We start from the raw sequence: 19,968 nt of genomic DNA on the forward strand, positions 1-19,968 counted from the left end.
CGGAGGGGTGCGCGAGAGCAGAGTGGAGCTTTACTTACACCACCTCATTCATTCCCATCCCACCCACAGCGTACCCGAAAACCCGCGTGTCTCATCAGCTTGAACACTACGATCTAGGAGGACACAGCTCCTTTAAGGCTGGGCGCGCGCGGCGGACCGGAAGTGACGTGCATGCGGCGCATTCCCGCCCTGCCCTTCGCCGCCTTTCGGTGGCGGGAACTCGGGCTGCTTGCTGAAGGCGGCAGCTGTTAAGTGTCCCTGCTCTGCCGCTCGGGGCTTCCCGGGCCTGAGAGTCTCAGCTTGGGGGACGGAGCTAAGACTTCGTGACCACCTCGCCCTTTCCCTGTCCCGGAAATCTCAGGAACGAGCCGGCGGCGTCCTCGCTCTCGATACGAGCGACTGAAAGGCCCAGGCACTGCCGGCGAACACGCGCAGGGAACCGGGGAGAACAGGTGACCAGCGGGAGAAATTGCGAGGATTACCTTCGCCTTTCTCCACTTTTGCGCCCTCGATGCCTCTGATATCTTGCACCCCTTGGTGTACGGGTAGCTCAGTCTTATCATCCTTCAGAGCCCTGCTTTGGGCGATATTACAGCCTGTGGCAGGGATGGACTAATCCAACAAAGTTAAAAACCTTAGTTTACAGATATTAACAATTTATTTTATTCATTGATTATATACCCCTATGCTAAGCACAGAGCTATGTGTTTGCACAGTTCTTTTGACTTAGTTACCTTATGAAATGGGCTTTTAGATTCTTTTACAGAAGGGGAAACTGGGTCTGATAAATGGTAATTCAGTCACCGAATCTTATAGAGCATCTATCCTGTGCCACGCCCTGGAAACACAACAGTGAAAAAACAATTGCACTTCCAAAAAAATAAATAAAGTTGCTACTAATGCTGGGGATTTTCAGGCAAACTATCCCTGAAAACAGCCTTGTGCTGCTTGCCTGAATGTTTACCTGAATGTTAATACTTATTTTCTGGGTGAGATTTTGAATTTTTTAAACTCCTCATGCTTTTCTGCGTTGTTTTGATTTTTTTCAAATAAGCATGCAATCAGAAAAACAGCTATTTACATTTTAACATCAGTGTCTCCTCTCCCCCAGTTCCCTCCCCACAAAAGCTTCTGAAGGCAAGCACAGGCTCTGCCAGTAAAATAGGCTCTTGAGTGGAGCTCTAGTCCCATGAGAAGCAGAGGGTTTTCATTTTGGGTCTTGGTACTCCTAATTTTTTAGTCCATTCTAGGGTCTGAGCTAGAGCTAGGCTGATGACTGTTGAGACCCCTGTACAGTTTGGCCATTAATGCCATCGTACTTATCAAAAAGTTAGAAGTCCTTTTTTCTATAACTCCCTCACTATAAGTAGATTTTTAAGTTCCTTTAGTACTTTGACCTATTTATGTCCCACTAGTCCTCCGTAGAATGCATTTAGGGGATGCTAGGTCACAGGGTGATGTCCTTCATGTAGTATTTATTGAATGTCTATACGGGGTTAAGTGTGCTTTTAGGCTATACTTCCTTATAATGGTGTCAAAAGAGCTTTTCCTTTTCTGTCTTAGACCTGGTCAGGGTGAAGTAACCATGCAGGCATTTCTAAAAGGCGCATCTATCAGCACTAAACCACCGTCGACTAAGGATCGAGGAGTAACTGCCACTGCCAGAAGTAGTGGAGAGAACAAGAAAGCCAAACCTGTTCCGTGGGTGGAAAAATAGTAAGAACACGCTTTTTTGTTGAAATAATAAATACCTCTCAGACCAGTTTTGATCACTTTTCCTTTTTAACTTAAGAGGAGGATGGTTTGCCTTGCTTGTGAAGTGAAGTCACTCAGTCGTGTCTGATTCTTTGTAACCCCATGGACTGCAGCCCACCAGGCTCCTCCGTCCCTGGGATTACTGGAGTGGGTTGCCATTTCCTTCTCTAGGGGATCTTCCAGACCCAGGGATCGAACCCAGGTCTCCCACATTGTAGGCAGACGCTTTACCATCTGAGCCACCAGGGAAGTCCTTGCCTTCCTTTTAAGTGTTGCCAATTAGGACTTCCCTAGTGGTCCAGTGGCTCAGACTCCGTGCTCCCAGTGCAGAGGGCCCAGGTTCTATACTTGGTGGGGGAACTGGATCCTACGTGCCACAACTAAGAGTTCACATGCCAAAGCGAAAATCAAAGATCCTGTATGCTTCGGCTAAGACCTGGCACAGCCAAATAAACAAATAATATTTTTCAAAAAAATCATCTTTAAAAAAAAATCACCCAATTGTAGAAGGTGTAGAACCTTGGAACTGAAATGTACCTTAGACTACTCTAGCTCAATTCACTTACTTTCTGCATCAACTACAGCCTTCTCTGTAACTGAGGTCTGTGGTTTAGGGGGTTGGGATACAGCAATGAAGAAAACAAAGTTTCTATAAACTGACCACAAGCTCTTAGGAGTTTTGCTTAAATCCGCATAATCTGTTCCTCTTTTCATTACTGGTAACTGCAAATCGTTGAGTTTTTGTTTATACATTTTTGGCAGAAACAACACTGATGGGGCTGTTAAATTTCAGTCAGTTAAGTGATATTATAACAAGTAATTGTAACCCCTAGTATACCCTCAGTTATTATCAAAGAATTGCAGATTACTTATAAGCCAAGTAAGGCCTTCTTAAGTTTTGTTTGGCATCAGTAATGCTTTTAAAAATGGGAAATTTCACATAAAAGTCTAGAATCGTTTTATTAAATAAATTACACAAAGGTTAAAATCTAGATTTTCAGCTGCTCCGGAGATTAGGCAGCACTATATTCAGGTTCTCACCTGAAAACACTTAAATGGAATACTGCTCATTCTGGAAACGTCATATGTTCCTCACTTCACCGTAGTCCCTACTAGTGTCTCTTGTCTTAAACTTGCATTTTTCACTCTTGTTATCTGCCTGGACTCTGCAGGTATTTGAATATGAAACCCTGGTTTATTTATTTATTTATTTTTGAAACCCTGGTTTATAATACATTGTGGTTTTCTAAGATAACATCTGACATAAAATATCTGTCTGGTGTTGGCCTGTTTACTTAGAAAAGTATAAATAGAAAAGAGCTTTTGATTAGTTAACTAAGCACAAAGCCTAACCTTAGTGTTGGATGACTTAGCTTAACAGCATTAGTTATGTAAGACAAAAGTTATACTTCATATTGATTAAGCTTGTTATTTTGTTAGTGCTCAAGTGAATAGGTATGCATTTTTTGTGCACTTAGGTGATAAAAGAAATTGTTTTTAACCAATTAAAAACAAAGTAACATATATGTAACTGTATTAACCATAATTGTTACCTATTTTGAGGTTGCTAAGTAGGTCTCTCTTTTCAGCTTAGGTGCATGTTGTCAAAACATGTTACTTCCTAGGCAAGTGTTCACTTTACATTTTGAACCAGTTGACATTTGTGATGTTATAAAATAAAATCCTATTGCATAATTTTTGTAAGTACAACAGATGTAAACAATGCATCTGGAAGAGTGAAATGTCACTTCATTTCATTCCTCAGTATTTATTTGCCTGAAGTGAATACAGATGGGGTTTCCATATCCAGTTATGAAAGTTTCTCATTTCATTACTGATATGAGAGAATTATCATTGGTATTTTAACAAAAGGAAAGACTTCTGTGGCTACTGTAATATACTAAATAAGTTTTTTTCCCCCCCAGTCGCCCAAAATGTGTGGATGAAGTTGCTTTCCAGGAAGAAGTGGTTGCAGTCCTTAAAAAGTCTTTAGAAGGAGCAGATGTGAGTAGCATATGCTGTCTGGAGTCCTAAAGTCATTGGGAGATTTAAGAATTCATTCACCCTCTTCCTTCCTTTATAGCCTCCAGTCCCTTTTAAATACTATTCTGTATATACAAAGTAGGGCCTTTATTACTATTTATACAGTGGAGGAGTAGTTCAACAAATATTTGTTGAGCATCTCTTCTGTCCTGTGGTGGCCTTGTTATATGGTACACAAGTGGAGATCATTAAGCAAGATAGACTGCGTCCGTTTGCTCATGAGCTTTCATTTTGATGGGGAGAGAGAATAAACATGTAAGCACAATAAATGAGAGAATTATAGATAATGATAGCTACTATCCTAAAGGAAATCAATCCTGAATATTCATTGGAAGGACTGGTGCTGAAACTGACACTCCAATATTTTGGCCATCTGATGTGAAGAGCCTCATTGGAAAAGATGCTGATGCTGGGAAAGATTGAGGGCGGGAGGAGAAGGGGGCGACGGAGGATGAGATGGTTGGATGGCATCATTGGCTCAGTGGACATGAGTCTGAGCAAGCTCCAGGAGACAGTGTAGGACAGGGAAGTGTGGTGTGCTACAGTCCATAGAGTTGCAAAGAGTCAAAAACAACTTAGGGACTGAACAACAGTAGATCCTATGAGGAAGAGTCAAAGATTCTTTGAAAGCATGATTGCTCACCTAATTTTAGGATTAGAACTCTCAATACAATACCAAAAAAAAAAGTGTTCTGTTTACAGCGTCATGTCACCTGCTGTGATATATAGGATAAAATGTCCTTGAGTGAGTTGCATTTTCAATTAATTCAGAGACAAGATAGACCCATGTGAAGAATTAGTAGTTTAAAATTGTATAAGGCAAAGTGTTGTAAGAGCTTAGTGGAGGACGGGAAACAGTTGCAGATGATAGTGGGATGTGGTTTTTGCTTTATTCTGAAAATTTTTTTCCTTCCTCTCAACCTGGTTGTTTTGAATTAGAGATTCTTTGGGTTTTGATGCCATTATTCTCTTCCTAGAATTACACTGCAACAGTATATATTTTGAAAGACGTTATATTTATAAAACTGTTGAATCTTCTTCACTAGTATTTGTCTTAATTTGATCCACATACTTTAGCTTTTAATTTTATAATGGCGTACGATTTAACGATTTTGGCATGCTAATATTGACACAGATTGCAGGACATGATTTTTTTTAATTGCTATGATTCATCAACTCCTTAAAAAAATGAAGTGGGATTATGATCCAGTTCTTGATATTATAGCATCTAATTTATAGGGCTGAATTAAGAACTTTCTTCTTTAACTGCTTGTTTAATAATTTTGTGTTTCTTTTCAGATTTAAGTTTTTTGAAACTTAGAGTTGAAATAATTTTTTTAATCCTAAAGAGTAAAGGAAATTAAAATGGATAACCTGTATAGCACAGGGAATTCTGCTTAATGTTATAAGACAGCCTGGATGGGAGGGGAGTTTGGGAGAGAATGGATAATTGTGTATGATTGAGTCCCTTACTTGTCCATCTGAAACTGTCACAACATTGTTAATCAGCTATATTCCAATACAAAAAAATTTTTTTTAAAGAAAGAGTAAAGCAAAATAATTCATTCCTTTGTTTACACTAAAGGATATTAAAGTAGAATTATAAGAGTTTTTTTCTGATTTTTTAGAACTGATATTGCATGTACAGTGCTTGAATGCTCTATATGTATATATTATCAGAGTATTACATAATGTAAGGCTTAATAATTTTACTGTATTTTAAAGAATTTAAAGTATTCTATGTAGTAGTTGACTGGATGAATCATTAAAACTACTGAGGTAGTTGGATCAAAGTAAAAATGAAGATGGCTGGGAGGTTTTGTTTTTGTTTTTAAATAGTGAATCTCATAGTTTGTGTCTTAAACAGTATGTTACCAGTGTAACAGTAATACTTTTTAAATATATTTATGTATTGGTTTATTTATGTGGCACATACCGAGTACTGCAGGAAATGCTGAGAACATAGATGTGAGTAGAACAAATAAGATTCTATTCATGCTTCCCATATAGTGAGGTGAACAGGTATTTTAAGTTAAACCCAACAGCTAAATAAATAACAATAAATAATTGCAAATTACATCAAGTGCAGCAGAGACCACTGAGAATAACAGAAGAGACCCTCTTTAGATTGGGTGGTCTGGGAAGGCTTCTGACTTGCAGTACAGCAGGAGTTGATAAACAGAAGAATGGAGTCAGACTTCAGCTCATGGGGAAGTATATGTGCAGGCCAGAAAGTGCTTAGCTGTTGGAGGCCATTGTGAGTTGGAATCTAGAAGGGGAGAGAGGTGGTGAGAAAATCATGGACATCTTTATAGGTTATAGTAAGCAAGTTGATTTGGGGATGTGTTTTGTTTTTCTCAGTAGAGTATGAATGTGGTGAACAGCTTTAAGTAGCCAGTAGAGTGGCATCTGATCTGAGTGACGAATGAATGGATGGGAAGAGGGAGGATGGGGCAAGAGTGGAAGCAAATAAACCATACTGCTTAGTTTCCTATGTGTGGTGATTTCCATCCATGAAAGGACATACTGAAGAATGTAGTTTCACAAAGCAAATATCATATGATACAGCTTATGTACAGAAATTAAAAAAAAAAGATACAAATGAACTTACTTACAGAACAGAAACAGAGTCACAGACTGAATAAACAAATATATCCTTACTAGAGAGGGGAAGGGTTAGTGGGTAGATTGGGAGTTTGAGGTTGACATGTCCACACTGCTATCTCTAAAATAGAGAGCCAACAAGGGCCTACTGTATAGCACAGGGAACTCTGCTTAATATTCTGTAATAACCTAAATGAGGCTAGAATTTGAAAAAAAAGACACATGCCTATATATAACTGAATCACTCTGCTATACACCTGAAACTACCAATTATATTCCAATATAAAATCAAAAAAATTTTTAAAGTATACAGTTTCATAACAGTGCTCATCAGAATTTGGTACATTTGTTAATCTGTACCACAGATGAGTTGTCTGTTTGATAGGAGCCAAGCCAGCTAGATTTAAGATTTAAAAGAGCTGGTTATTTAATCTTATCCTATCTTCTACTGATGAAATACATGCAGGCATCCCTACAGGCAGGGTACATAATCATGATGTGGACTACCCTGTGACAGTAGATGCTTTTTTTTTTTAATGTTTCTATTCTTGGAACTTTAGCTCATGAAAAGCCCCAGTATGCCATTTTCATTCCTTTTTCCTTGATATTGGCCAAATCCAATTTGGTCATTGTCCCTTTTGAAGCAACCGACATCTTTATAAAATATAAAATCTTGCCCAGTCATGAGAGTTCAGATGCGAGATAAGGAACTGACAGAAGCCCAGGATTCCGTTCAGAAATAAGAGGTTTTTAATTCCAGCTTTGAAAATCCCACCTGTGTATTAGATTAGATATAGAACTATCGTATTGATTCAGTTTAAGATACTAGAAAGACATCTTGGGGAAAAATGATAGTGTTTGTGAAAAAGCAGGATTTAGTACTATTATTACTGTAATACCAGTTATATTAAGAAATCTTTGTATTCAGACATATATGCCCTATGAAGGAAGTCATTACATTCTTCTGTAGACATTTTCAGTCATTTTTAACCTTTGTGTATCAGAATATAATTTTTAAAAAAATTAACTTCTGCAGCTCCCTAATCTCTTGTTTTATGGGCCACCTGGAACTGGAAAAACATCAACTATTTTGGCAGCAGCTAGGGAACTCTTTGGGTAAGTTGAAATCTCTCTCTCTTTTTTAAGACTTGACACTAAGTATCTCTGGTACTGCTTTTCTTTCTCTAAAACTTTGCATTTGGTTTTTCTGTGATTTTGTTGTTGGGTTGATTTTTGTTCTGAATTTTTTTCTTAATAAACCAGTGGACTGTTTTCAGTTCCTCCCCTCCAATAAATTAGCTTGCCTATACCTTTTGTAACCTTTATTCTGAAACTTGTTCAAGTGTTTGAATGTACTACAAGGAGCCTTGTGATTATTTTCATCACTTTTAAAACTCATTGTCATTTTGGAGACTAGAGGACCCTATCTGTAGTCTGCTGATAGTTTCATCACTCTTAATGGTCATGTTCACGTCTGTGTCATAGAATTTGCTGTTTTGATGCTACTGATGTTGACCACCCCTTCTTGAGTTCTTTCTTGCTCTGGACTTCCCAGGGCCTGCCTCCAGAGTAGCTGGGCCAGCTCCATGCCCTCAAGTATCTTGAGTGTAAGCAGAGTATCATAGTTGGTGCAGTATGATTCCAGGTACAGCAGAAAATCTATGAGCCACCTTCTTCCTAGACTGACAGTGTTTGGCTTAGCCAGTTGTTGTAGTAGGGGGCCCCCGAGCCCTTTATCTAAAGTTAAAAGATATATTTCACCCTCTGTCTGGTATCCATGCAACATGCACCAACATAACAGCAGCTGTTTTTAATTTATCCAGGATTTTAATATCAGGCATATGGCCTAAGGGTACATTTGAAATCCTACACATGAAAATAATTAGATGCCTCTGAAACCACCAAATTCGTAAGGATAATTAGTTCTGTTGAGGTGTCAAGAAAGACAAAAGGGGAAGCTGCTCTGAACCTAGTATTTTGACAGCAACATTTGTTTTCTCGAGAAAATTTTAAAGGAGCTTTTTCGATGAATTCTACAACTCAGATCCAGTCTGAACAATCCTTAGCAATGCAATTGTAAAGAAGCTGTTAAGTATAGTTTACTATTAGTTGTTCTAGAGTAAGTTAGTCCAAATTATATAACTTGTAGAAAGGGACTTAATTGCAAATCCCACATACAATGGTATATGTGGTTTTAAAATAGAAAATACATGTTCACAGCTTTCGAGATGTTGATGCCCATAGAAAAATGCAGAGGATATCATGCTGTTTAGGAAAAATAAAGACTAAATCCCTACTCCTGTTCTATATGTGTGTGTGTGTGTGTATACATACACACACACACACACACACACACATAGAAAAATGAAGTATTCAAAACAATGGGGTATGCCAGGTGTTTTTATTTTCTTTTAAATTATTAAAAGTAAATAAACTTCATATTTTGATCCAGTAGTTTTCCTTATAGCAAGATACTTTTTGGAAAGAATTCAAAATATGCTACATTGCACCATCATTTTAAATTGTAACATATTTAAAACTAAATGTTTAACAATAGAAGGATGTTACCAGTCTTAGGTTAGAAACTCATAGCTATTAAAATGGTTTTTACAGTGTTTATCGATAAAGACATGGCAAGATGTTTATGAACAGTACAAAGTGGAAAATTGATTTAAAATTTAGCACATTATGTGGTATCATCACCCTTTTTTTTTTTTTTTTTGATGTATCAGATAAAAGCCAGAATGTTAACTGTATGACCTTGCAAAAGAAAATACAGGACTGTATGCCTTATTTCCATATTGTTAACTAGGTGCATTTTAAACTATTGAAAAATGTACAGATGTTAAAATATGGTTTAAACCTGGTTTACTTATATGCTCTATGATGTTTCTCATTTTGTTTTTTTGACATAGGCCTGAACTTTTTCGATTAAGAGTTCTTGAGTTAAATGCATCTGATGAACGTGGAATACAAGTAGTTAGAGAGAAAGTTAAGAATTTTGCCCAATTAACTGTGTCAGGAAGCCGTTCAGAGTAAGTAAGCTCGCCTTCCCTTTTCTATACCATGTCTTTGTATTTGTTTAAAATACATTTCTGCTAGAATTTCAACTTTTTTCATACTACGTCATATTTTTATCTAAATTATTTAAAATTAGAAATGACCTTTCCATTAGTAACTAATTTTAAGTTATTTAGCTATCAGGGGTTTTTAGTTGATATTTTATCTAAGGAGTATTCATTAGTCAAATATGGTTTGGTGGTACACTCAAAATAAAAATCCTGATTTTTAATAATAATTCAATAGGGATGTTTAGTCAACTGCATATACTCCTTAGGTGGCAAAGTTCCAAGGTTAAATTTTTGGTACCTGACATATATTTAATTTTATTTGAGAGCACACTTAGGAATTTGTAGAAAGTGAATGACAGTTTTTGATATCTGCCTTGGATTGACAATATATATATATCATATACTTGATAAGGGACTTAGCTCAAGAATAAAGAATTCTTACAACTCAGTAATAAAAAGACAACCCAATTTAAAAATGGGCAAAGGATGTGAATAGACATTACTCCAAGGAATATGTTGTTGTTGTTGAGTTGCTAAGTCATGTCCAACTCTTGAAACCCCAGGGACTGTAGCCCACCAGGCTCCTCTATCTATGAGGTTTCCCAGGTAAGAATATTGGAGTGGATTGCCATTTCCTCCTCCGGGGATCTTCCCAACTCAGGGATTGAACCCGAGTCTTCTGCATTAGCCAACGGGTTCTTTACCACTGAGCCACCGAGGAAGCCCAAGGATGATAAACAAGTGGTCAATAAGCATATCAAAACATGCTCGTCAATATCATGAGCCAGAGAAATGCAAATAGAAACCATGTTGAGATACCATTTACACCCATTTAGAATGGCTATATGGAGAAGGCAATGGCACCCCACCCCAGTACTCTTGCCAGGAAAATCCCATGGACGGAGGAGCCTGGTAGGCTGCAGTCCATGTTGTCGCTAAGAGTCGGCACGACTGAGCAACTTCACTTTCACTTTTCACTTTCATGCACTGGAGAAGGAAATGGCAACCCACTCGTGTTCTTGCCTGGAGAATCCCAGGGACGGGAGCCTGGTGGGCTGCAGTCTGTGGGGTCGCACAGAGTCGGACATGACTGAAGTGACTTAACAGCAGCAGCAGCAGCAGAATGGCTATAATCAAAAAGACAGAAAACAACTGGTATTACCAAGGATGTGGAGAAATCAGAACTCTTATACATTGCTGGTTGTAATGTAAAATGGCACAGCCACTTTAAAAACAGTTGGCAGTTCCTCTAAAAGTTAAATATGACCCAGCAATTCCAGCCCTACAATATATACCGACAGGTTATGAAAATATATACCCATGTACACAAATGTTTATAGCTGCAGCATTCATAATAGTCAGAACATGGAAAAAACCCAATATCCATCAACTAAAGAATGGATGAATGAAAAGATAGTATGTTCATCCATTTGCCATAGTATTTGGCAATAAAAGGAATTGAAATAATGAGATACAACATGGTTGAACCTTAAAAACATTAAACAAAAGAAACCAGTCACAAAAGACAGCATGTTATGTTGACAATATATGATTCCATTTATGTTGTGTCCAGAATAGGCAAACCTGTGGAAACAGAAGGTAGAGATTCCTGATTGCCTGTGGCTGGGAAAGTTGGGAGAGAAGCGAAATGACTCCTAATGGGCACAGGGTTTCCTTTTGGAGTGATGAGAACGTTCTAAAGTAGATTGTGATAATAATGTATGAATTAACTCCTGTGTATTTCTCTGAATCAGTGGAAAGCCATGTCCTCCTTTTAAAATTGTGATTTTGGATGAAGCAGATTCTATGACCTCAGCTGCCCAGGCAGCTTTAAGACGTACCATGGAGAAAGAGTCTAAAACCACCAGATTCTGTCTCATCTGTAACTATGTCAGCCGGTATGTGTTATCGCCCTAAAGATAAATACCAGGGAACCTTACTTTGATAGCCCCAAACAGAGAAAAAAATGTTTCAAGGTTACCCTGAGTTTCCCCTTCATCAAATCTTGATTTGTTCTTAATAAAGTTCTTTGGGGGAGTTTTTGTAGACAATGACTTGTTTTTTTCCAATATTTTGCAGAATAATTGAACCTCTGACCTCTAGATGTTCTAAATTCCGCTTCAAACCTCTGTCAGATAAAATTCAGCAGCAGCGGTTACTGGACATCGCTGATAAAGAACATGTCAAAATTAGCAAAGAGGTAATTACTGTTACAGCTAGTGTAAATTAGTAATTCCTTTGATGAATGCCTATGAAGAAGCCCTTTCTGAGAGTCAATTTTGTATTGCTTCAATTTTTGATGCTAGTTGCTCAGGCAAAGTTAAGTGAACAACTGGAATGTTTAGGAATTATAGGTTTAGCCTTTCTGTTGCTATTAGAAATTTATTATCTGTCAATATTTCAGACTCAAAGCTGAGGCAAATTTCATACATAGACACAAATTCTTCAACAGCAAATCTCTGCATAGTGATTACTAATACTTCTGTGCAAGAATTAATTAGGTATGATGCAATTCTGGTAATGATAGAGTATATACACCCCTATTCATTGCAACAGAATTTAACCATAATTTATGTAATCAAAGCTGTCTCCATGAATCCTGCCACTATAGAATTGACATTCTTTATTAAATTCATCCTTAATTGGCCGTAACAGGTTAAGAACAACTTTTTTCTCTTTAGGGAATAGCTTATCTTGTTAAAGTGTCGGAAGGAGACTTAAGAAAAGCCATTACATTTCTTCAAAGTGCTACTCGACTAACAGGTGGAAAGGAAGTCACAGAAAAAGTTATCACAGATATTGCTGGGGTAAGAGCACTGGGTATCCAAAAATTCTTTGACTTTTTTGTGACTTAAATTTACTTCAGCAAATAGTGATTATGTTCTGTCTATTCAAGCTGCTTCAACAAATGCCATAGACTGAGTGGTTTATAAACAGCATTCTCAATTTTAAAGATCAAGTGCCCACAGATCCAGTGTTGTGTAGAGGACATACTTCCCAATTTATACTGGTTCATACCTCCCTGCATCCTTCTGTGGCAAAAGGGAGTATTTTGTAAGGGCATAAATTCAATTTGCAAGGGCTGCACTCGTGACCTAATCACCTCCCAGTGGTGTCACCTCCAAATACTATCATGTTTAATCTGTAGCTTATAGTAGTAGCTAGGAAATATCAGAATGCAGGCAGGGATGTGGCAGTTAAATTTTAAAGGGTGGGTCCTATCCAAGGGATAAGTGACTAAAGGAATTCTTGTGCCACACCCTTGTCTTCAGATAGTCCTTTCCAAACTTAGCTCGGTTTACTGTAATGAAACTGACCAACTGGCCTCTGTGTTGACATCTTGGAGGAGTTTGTAAATGCCTTCCTCTGGTTACATGGCAGTGCCTGATCTTTTAAAGATGGGCATGCATAATCAAGGCTGGACCTACCTATCTGGAGCTCGAAGTTCTTTGCCTTCCTATAACTGCAAAACATGTGCTGCTTGAAATCATTTAACAGGGAGTGGGTGCAAGACTGGTAGAGAAGTCAACTGTCTTCACCCGGAAACTAATTCTTTTAGGTAGTACCAGCTAAGACAATTGATGGAGTATTTGCTGCCTGTCAGAGTGGCTCTTTCGACAAACTAGAAGCTGTGGTAAAGGTAAAGTGACTCTATTAGCCTTGGGGAAGGGTGAAGGGATATTAATGCTAAAAGATATACATTTTGGTTATAGGACTTAATAGATGAGGGTCATGCAGCAACTCAACTTGTAAATCAACTCCATGATGTGGTGGTAGAAAATGATAACCTTTCTGATAAACAGAAGTCTATTATTACAGAAAAACTTGCTGTAAGTAGGCATTTTCTACATTTCAGCACAACATACACACCACACCCACAAAAGGGCAGTTTTACTATGTTTCATTTTCTTGTAGGAAGTTGATAAATGCTTAGCAGACGGCGCTGATGAACATCTGCAGCTGATCAGCCTCTGTGCTACTGTGATGCAGCAGTTAACTCAGAACTGCTAAAACTATATTCAGTATGTATTTCATAAGCAATTTATAATAAAATAACCAAAGCACCTTTAAAGTGAATATACAATTTATTTAACATTCAAACTTCATTAAGACATGTGCAATATGGCAATTTTACTGGGGGTTTAACCCTACCTAGGATGATTGCTTGCTGGGGCTTAGCAACAGGGTCCAGTTCACACTTAGCACTAATTAAATACTTTATTGAATAAATATAATACCAAACAAAATGCATTCAAATGCTAAAAAAAAAATCAATTTTAAAGGCCTTTCTATTCAGGCTAATGACAAACACAATAAAGGCAGATACGCTAGTTTAACATAATTGGCTGATTTTATACAGCACTTATATCTTTTAGTCCACAAGTATATTATTAAATGATAGAGAACATCTAATACAACCATTTCTACAGAACTAGGAAATAAATTTCTAAGAAAGAAAGATTTTACAGACCCCATCTTTTATACCCACCCCAACAGTCTAACTCTAAAGAGGATAAAGCCAATGACTTTCCTCACAAGAGCTCACGACTAATGTCGCTTTGCTATCAAAATCTGTATTTCTGATCCGTTATGAGCATTGAGACAAGATTCAAATATTCCCAAAGAAAGAAGCACAATGCACGTTGTGATCGCCTATTCAGCAACAGCGAGCACTGCATTCAAAACTATCTCATCCCAGGAATTAAATAAGGTCGGCCACATTCATTGGCATTTCCTCCACTGTAGTATTGTAGAAAGTCTCAATGTCACGAAGAATCCTCTTGTCTTCTTCAGTAACAAAGTTTATAGCCACACCTTTCCTCCCAAATCGACCCCCTCTGCCAATTCTGTGTGAGGAAAAGAAATCAGTCATTAGAATATATTACTTCTCACATGCTGCATGAACTACTGAACATGATGATCCACTTGTTAACCATCAGCTGCTGTTTACTTATCAAGGTTATAGTTCGTGCTTCTAATTGGAGCACTAGCTGCTCAATATCTAGAGAAAAAAATCTTCCTCTGCAGTTAGTGCCAAAAGGATTCAAGGCTTGTCTGGCTGCAAAATGAGATTTTATCAGGTGTTTTGAGCATTACTTTTTTTTTTTAAAGCAGATGACAGTATTGTGTTTGGGGTAGTGAATTTAAAGCCCATACCAAAGTGGGCCAGCCAAGAGCAGATGTCGGCCTGGGACAGATGTCAAACACCAGGGATAAAGCAAAGAAGTTATGTAATCCATTTCGACGCACTTCTGGAACTGTAAACTGCAAATACAAATGCTGCAAGGTTAACTACTGTCTAAAACTTAACAACTTTTTCCAGTGGGAAAACAAGTATTTGGTATGGTAACCCAAACTTATCACTGCTTTTTTGCTCAGTTTCACACGTTGTAACTCAAATTACTCAAACGTGTTTACCTCCAAAACATCTCTTTAACCTTCCTGATAGAAACCAGACAATACAAACCACCTAATAGGCTAATACACAAAATGCCTTAGCTGGAGCATGTTAAAATATCAAATAATCATGACAAAAAAAAAACAAGTATAAATACCGACTCGCTCTTTATTCAAACAGTGTGCTGTTTCGCTTATGATTCCACGTCCTAAATTACGTCAACGCCGTTTCTGAGTGCCATCTCGTCATCAACTGCTGCTATCGACTCCTGTATTTTTTAAAAAGTCTTTTTTTACATCATATAACAAAGTACAATTCAATTTACTTAGGGATAAAGCCACTATAACTAAACCAGGGACTGCTCAAATTGCTACCAGACAACACCAAGAAAATCCCAACTATAGAGGAATCACCAAGAAAAGCACATGGACACAAGAGCATCACTAAAAATAAAGCTCAAAAATAAGCTAAGACCAACAGATCTAAAACAACCTGATCTGTATGTAGAGTCCACGATTTGGGCAACATTCACAACTGTTTTCCCACTGTGCACAATCTTCCCAAGTACAGTTTTAATTATATCCTACCAAGTTACTATGTCTTAATACTTAATTCCCTGATTTGAAGTTACCTTTCAGACAATTTAGTCAGTAGAAAAGCAATGAGTTACACCAATACATTACTAAGCCAAGATGCCATCTACTCACCTGTGAATATAGTTTTCACGATTGGTAGGTAGATCATAGTTTATAACCAATGACACTTGTTGCACATCAATTCCACGAGCCTGAAATACAGTGATAATGATGTTCAAATTCTATGTAATATAGGGGCTTCCCTAGTGGCTCAGCAATAAAAAAAAAAAAAAAAAGATGTGGGTTCAATTCCTGAGGTCCCCTGGAGAAGAAAATGGCAACCCACTCCTATATTCTTGCTGGGCAAATCCCTGGGCAGAGGAGCCTGGTGGGCTACAGTCCGTGTGATGTAGGCCACAAAATAGTAATGAACTATACTAAGTGGTATAGCTCACTGTGGAGCGTGGCCTTCTTTGTTCTCCCAAATAGCCCGAAGGTGGTAAAGGCCATTAGGAAACCTTCCCCCAATAACAAACTTTTTGGTGGTTTAAAAAGAACATTAAAAGACTCACCAACAAGTCAGTAGTGATCAAAACACGGCTTGACCCTGATCGAAATTCCCTCATAATAACATCTCTTTCTTTCTGGTCCATGTCACCATGCTGCAAAGTAACAAACCTATTAATTCAAGAATCACCAATCAAATTACTAACTTAACTTTATCAGCATGTATGAGACCAAGCGTCCCTGGCTGCTACTGAAGCATAGCAGACAGGTATAGTAAAGAAACAACTTTATTTTTAGCAGGGGGAACGACAACACAGCACTTAGCAGCTATATTGTAGTCTAAATCCTGCTTGAGTGAAAGCAGAGGCTTCAATTACCATTACTAGGTTAGAATACCTCTTACCAGGGCAGAAACTGTGAAGTCCCTGGCATGCATTTTCTCTGTGAGCCAGTCCACCTTGCGCCTTGTATTGAGAAAAATGACAGCCTGTGTAATTGTCAGTGTCTCGTACAAGTCACAAAGTGTATCCAACTTCCATTCCTACAGTAATGCAAAGAGAAAGTTAACAGTCACAACAATTGTTTCCAACTTACATTCTTTAAAGACTCATTTATTAGATTGGTCTAAAGACATATTGCACCAAATCTTAAGACAAAGGACACTGGACATTAAGAAAGAGGTCCACCCCAGTCTTTACAATCTAGTGCAGTTCCTCTTCTTCTTGTGTATACTCTGCTAGCATTATTACAAAAACCAAGGTTATCTTGGTTTCTGTAATTTTAGCACAGTGCTTATACAAGAAGGTAAAAACCTAACTTTTTAACAATTAGAAAAATTACCTCTCTTTCAACATTAATATAAAACTGTTTGATTCCTTCAAGGGTCAATTCTTCCTTTTTCACCAAAATTCGAATTGGATCTCTCATGAATTTTTTGGTCACTTCCAACACATCTGTTGGCATTGTGGCAGAAAGCAACACCACCTTAAAAAGATACGTTGTCACACGTAGTTAGCACAACTTTCACAATATTCAAGACAAAACGTTTTGAAATCAAGCGCCTCTGAACATGGAATTATACCAGATAGAAATAGTTATCCATCAGTTGCTGTTAAGTAGGGGGAATGACACAAAACACTTCAACTCTAATAGTGCCTGTGTTTAATCTCCTGCAATTTTAGGAAACTGAAATAAAGCTCACCTGAATACTAGTATTTAATTTTTGGAAAATCTCATAGATTTGATCCTTAAACCCTCGGCTCAGCATTTCATCTGCTTCATCCAAAACGAACATTTTGATCCATTTTGGAGCTGTTAAAAAATAAAGTCATGCCATCATATCTAAATTCTCAGGCATACTATTTGCTTTATTATAGTAAAAACTTTACTCATCAGCAATACTTACAGAGATATCTTCTGTTTAACATATCAAACACTCTCCCTGGTGTTCCAACAACAATATGTGGTGCTTCAGCCTGCAGTTTTTGCATTTCATTTCGAACATTTGTTCCACCAATGCAGGCATGACAAGTTGCTCCCATATAATCTCCAAGTGCCAGAATTACCTTTTGGATCTGAAAGCCAAAAGCCTTAATTATTATCCTGCAGAATTACAGGCTTGTGACTAAACTTTGAAAGCATAATGGCAAGTATCTGGTCTGCAAAAAGCTTTAATGCATGCACAGCACTTAACTACTTCCAAGCTTAAAATGCAGACCAATCTAACTACCTCAAAATAAACTTTTGTGAAAACATCTTGTGCCTCATCAAACTTTGAATCCTAATGCCCCAGGTACCAGCTAGGTAAATAACAAAAAATACTTCCTCCACTATCCTTCACTGTGTAAGAAAGTGTAAGTAGTGATTTAAAAAAGTAGCAGTTTTAGCTGGAAGTTAATATTTATCCCCGAAGGGTACTGCAACTTAACAATCTTGGTCTTAATAAAGCCTACAGGTACATTAGCAAGGCTTTACTTCAAAGCCAATAGAGCAGTGAGCTTTGAAAACGCAGCATGCAACAGATGTATCACAAACTACTGAGACTGTCAAAGGAGAACATGTCACTGCAGTTTTCATGTTGCACAACTGCATTCAAACTTAAAAATGAAAACGGGTCTAGTCCACCCTGAACAGAAACCTCCAGTTTCTCAGTCTGTTACACAACCCTGCAAACCATACCTGCACACCCAGTTCCTGTCTAGCTTTCAACAAAACTCCCTGCATGCATGGACAGTTAAAAGGAGGGCTCTATAGGACAAATTTATACTAAGCTTTAAATTCTTCACAGTTGTGAAACCTGAAACCTATGCAACACGCAAGCAGTTTTTTTCAACTACACTATCAATACCTGTTGAGCCAGTTCTCTGGTGGGGGCCAATACTAGTGCTTGGGTCTCCTTGAACTCAATCTCCAACTGTTGCAGGATGGAAATAGCAAATGTGGCTGTCTTGCCAGTACCTGACTGAGCTTGAGCAATCACATCATACCCTAAAAAAAGTAGGATACATATTTACCGATCCCACATCAAACCGTTACTTCTAGTTCACACCATGTATTCCATTTGGAACATGAATTATGCCCAAACAATAAAAGTGATCAGCAATGAGTATTCTCTTCATTTCAGGTCAGTCCCGAAAGATGATTGCCATCATTTCACTTTATGGAATACAAATAAGTGCTAGTTCCCCAAAAGGTAATTTTCCCATATTAGAGGGGAAAAAGATCCAGGTCCATGTTTAACAGTTAACTCATTTTTAAGAAGGGTCAGCAAGTTCTTTTACCTTTAATACATGGAATAATAGCTCTCTGCTGAATAGCTGATGGCTTCTCAAAACCATAAGCATAGATGCCCCGAAGAAGAGACTCCTTTAAGTTCATATCATCAAAGTTATCAACAATCTCATTCCAGTTGCTCTGAAAGTTAAAAAAAAAAAAAAGTAAAGGAATAAATGCGATGAACCAACCCACTTTTCCAACGTTCCAAATTCCACATCTATTTCTTACCTCGATGACACCATCGGGGTCCATTCCCTCTGGGCCGCCATGTTCTCTGCTGACAAAAATACTGTAGTTAGAGAACATCCCTTCCTCACAACCCCAAAACTGCACATTCAGGAGGATAAAAGCCTTTTCATAACCAGTCTCACCCGGTCGCCTTCCCACGCACGTGTAAACTTTCTAAACGATTAAAAAACGATGGTGCCGCAGAGCACCCGACATACTGCACGCCACTCAAAGGTTAGGAACCAGGGACGCCCGGAAACCCTACGGACGCAGGCCCTTCCCCCCAGGCCCGAGCGCCGGGCGCTCCCCTCTCGGCCACGGACCATCTCGCGAGAGCTCCACGCGCCGAGCTCCGCCCCTAACACTGCGCAAGCCGGGGTGATTGACGCGGGCCAAGGCCGGGCAAGGCCTTGCTAACGGTTAGCCGGGAACGTGTGGCCGGCCCGGCCTCTAGCCGCCGCCGTCCTGCCCTTACCCGAACCTATCTTCTAGCGCTCCCAAACCGCGCGGTTGTCCTCGAATAAAGCTTCGGGCCCCAATTACACTGTACCGACTTGCGGACTGCGCCATGGCTTCCACTAAACGCTGGGCTCCGCAGAGACAGGGGCAACTGCCGCGATTTCAAGGCATATTTGGGGAAAACACACTCTTTTACCACCCCGTTTTCATACTCTTATCCCACAACCTAGGCCCTACCCACTATGGAAGCTTCTCGAAGGACAGTGGGGTACTGTACCCCAAGGCAATAAAAGCCAGGATTCCCTGCCTCCTGGCCACCTATTACAATCTCCACCGGCGTCTTAGAACCTACACCACAGAGCACCACCGATGAAGCGCCGTACCTGTTATAATCCGCGGAGCCACCAGACATGATCCGAAGAACCACTCAGTGCCGGACTGAAAAGACAGCCCGGCCGCGCCACCCGTTTTTTATAGGCTCGCGGCCGGAACCCGTTTTCTGCGGAGGAATTTTCCCTTCGCGCTTCGGTCAGCCAGAAAATTGTGACCCTAA

General features: G+C 38.8%; 2 protein-coding genes and 4 non-coding genes across 11 annotated transcripts; 1 reads left to right on the top strand and 5 right to left on the bottom strand.

Moving 5' to 3' along the window:
- Window positions 1-188: 188 nt before the first annotated feature.
- On the top strand, window positions 189-13,545 carry RFC4 (replication factor C subunit 4). 2 transcript variants are annotated; one of them, XM_020915676.2, is made up of 11 exons: window positions 189-452; window positions 1,564-1,716; window positions 3,681-3,759; window positions 7,439-7,518; window positions 9,318-9,437; window positions 11,228-11,371; window positions 11,553-11,673; window positions 12,155-12,280; window positions 13,033-13,113; window positions 13,187-13,303; window positions 13,389-13,545. In XM_020915676.2, the coding sequence occupies exons 2-11, from the start codon at window positions 1,586-1,588 to the stop codon at window positions 13,482-13,484; spliced, it is 1,095 nt and encodes a 364-aa protein (XP_020771335.1). In that variant the 5' UTR covers window positions 189-452; window positions 1,564-1,585; the 3' UTR covers window positions 13,485-13,545. The 2 variants fall into 2 exon arrangements, with proteins under 2 accessions (XP_020771335.1, XP_070322367.1); XM_070466266.1 differs by lacking the exon at window positions 13,187-13,303.
- A 132-nt stretch (window positions 13,546-13,677) lies between these two features.
- EIF4A2 (eukaryotic translation initiation factor 4A2) lies at window positions 13,678-19,880 on the bottom strand. Of its 5 annotated transcripts, none has more exons than XR_011487258.1 (12): window positions 19,799-19,842; window positions 18,957-19,005; window positions 18,734-18,866; window positions 18,301-18,440; window positions 17,359-17,527; window positions 17,155-17,264; window positions 16,794-16,937; window positions 16,357-16,494; window positions 16,019-16,108; window positions 15,579-15,658; window positions 15,033-15,139; window positions 14,222-14,320 (listed from the first exon to the last, which is right to left on the bottom strand). XR_011487258.1 is itself a non-coding variant. In XM_070466262.1 (11 exons), exons 1-11 carry the CDS (start codon window positions 19,825-19,827, stop codon window positions 14,176-14,178), a joined length of 1,224 nt encoding a protein of 407 aa, XP_070322363.1. In that variant the 5' UTR covers window positions 19,828-19,880; the 3' UTR covers window positions 13,678-14,175. The 5 variants fall into 5 exon arrangements, 3 of the variants coding, with proteins under 3 accessions (XP_070322363.1, XP_070322362.1, XP_070322364.1); XR_011487257.1 differs by having other exon boundaries at window positions 15,029-15,139; XM_070466262.1 differs by lacking the exon at window positions 15,033-15,139 and having other exon boundaries at window positions 13,678-14,320; window positions 18,957-19,002; window positions 19,799-19,880.
- On the bottom strand, window positions 15,853-15,992 carry LOC139034927 (small nucleolar RNA SNORA4). The gene has a single exon (XR_011487496.1). It is a non-coding gene; the product is annotated as a small nucleolar RNA SNORA4 (small nucleolar RNA).
- On the bottom strand, window positions 16,174-16,305 carry LOC139034915 (small nucleolar RNA SNORA63). Its single transcript, XR_011487486.1, has one exon. It is a non-coding gene; the product is annotated as a small nucleolar RNA SNORA63 (small nucleolar RNA).
- On the bottom strand, window positions 16,584-16,759 carry LOC139034941 (small nucleolar RNA SNORA81). The gene has a single exon (XR_011487509.1). It is a non-coding gene; the product is annotated as a small nucleolar RNA SNORA81 (small nucleolar RNA).
- Window positions 18,543-18,611, bottom strand: LOC139034945 (small nucleolar RNA SNORD2). Its single transcript, XR_011487513.1, has one exon. It is a non-coding gene; the product is annotated as a small nucleolar RNA SNORD2 (small nucleolar RNA).
- Window positions 19,881-19,968: the final 88 nt, after the last annotated feature.

The sequence above is a fragment of the Odocoileus virginianus genome, chromosome 4 (genome assembly GCF_023699985.2).
Source record: "Odocoileus virginianus isolate 20LAN1187 ecotype Illinois chromosome 4, Ovbor_1.2, whole genome shotgun sequence".
Lineage (NCBI taxonomy): Eukaryota > Metazoa > Chordata > Mammalia > Artiodactyla > Cervidae > Odocoileus > Odocoileus virginianus.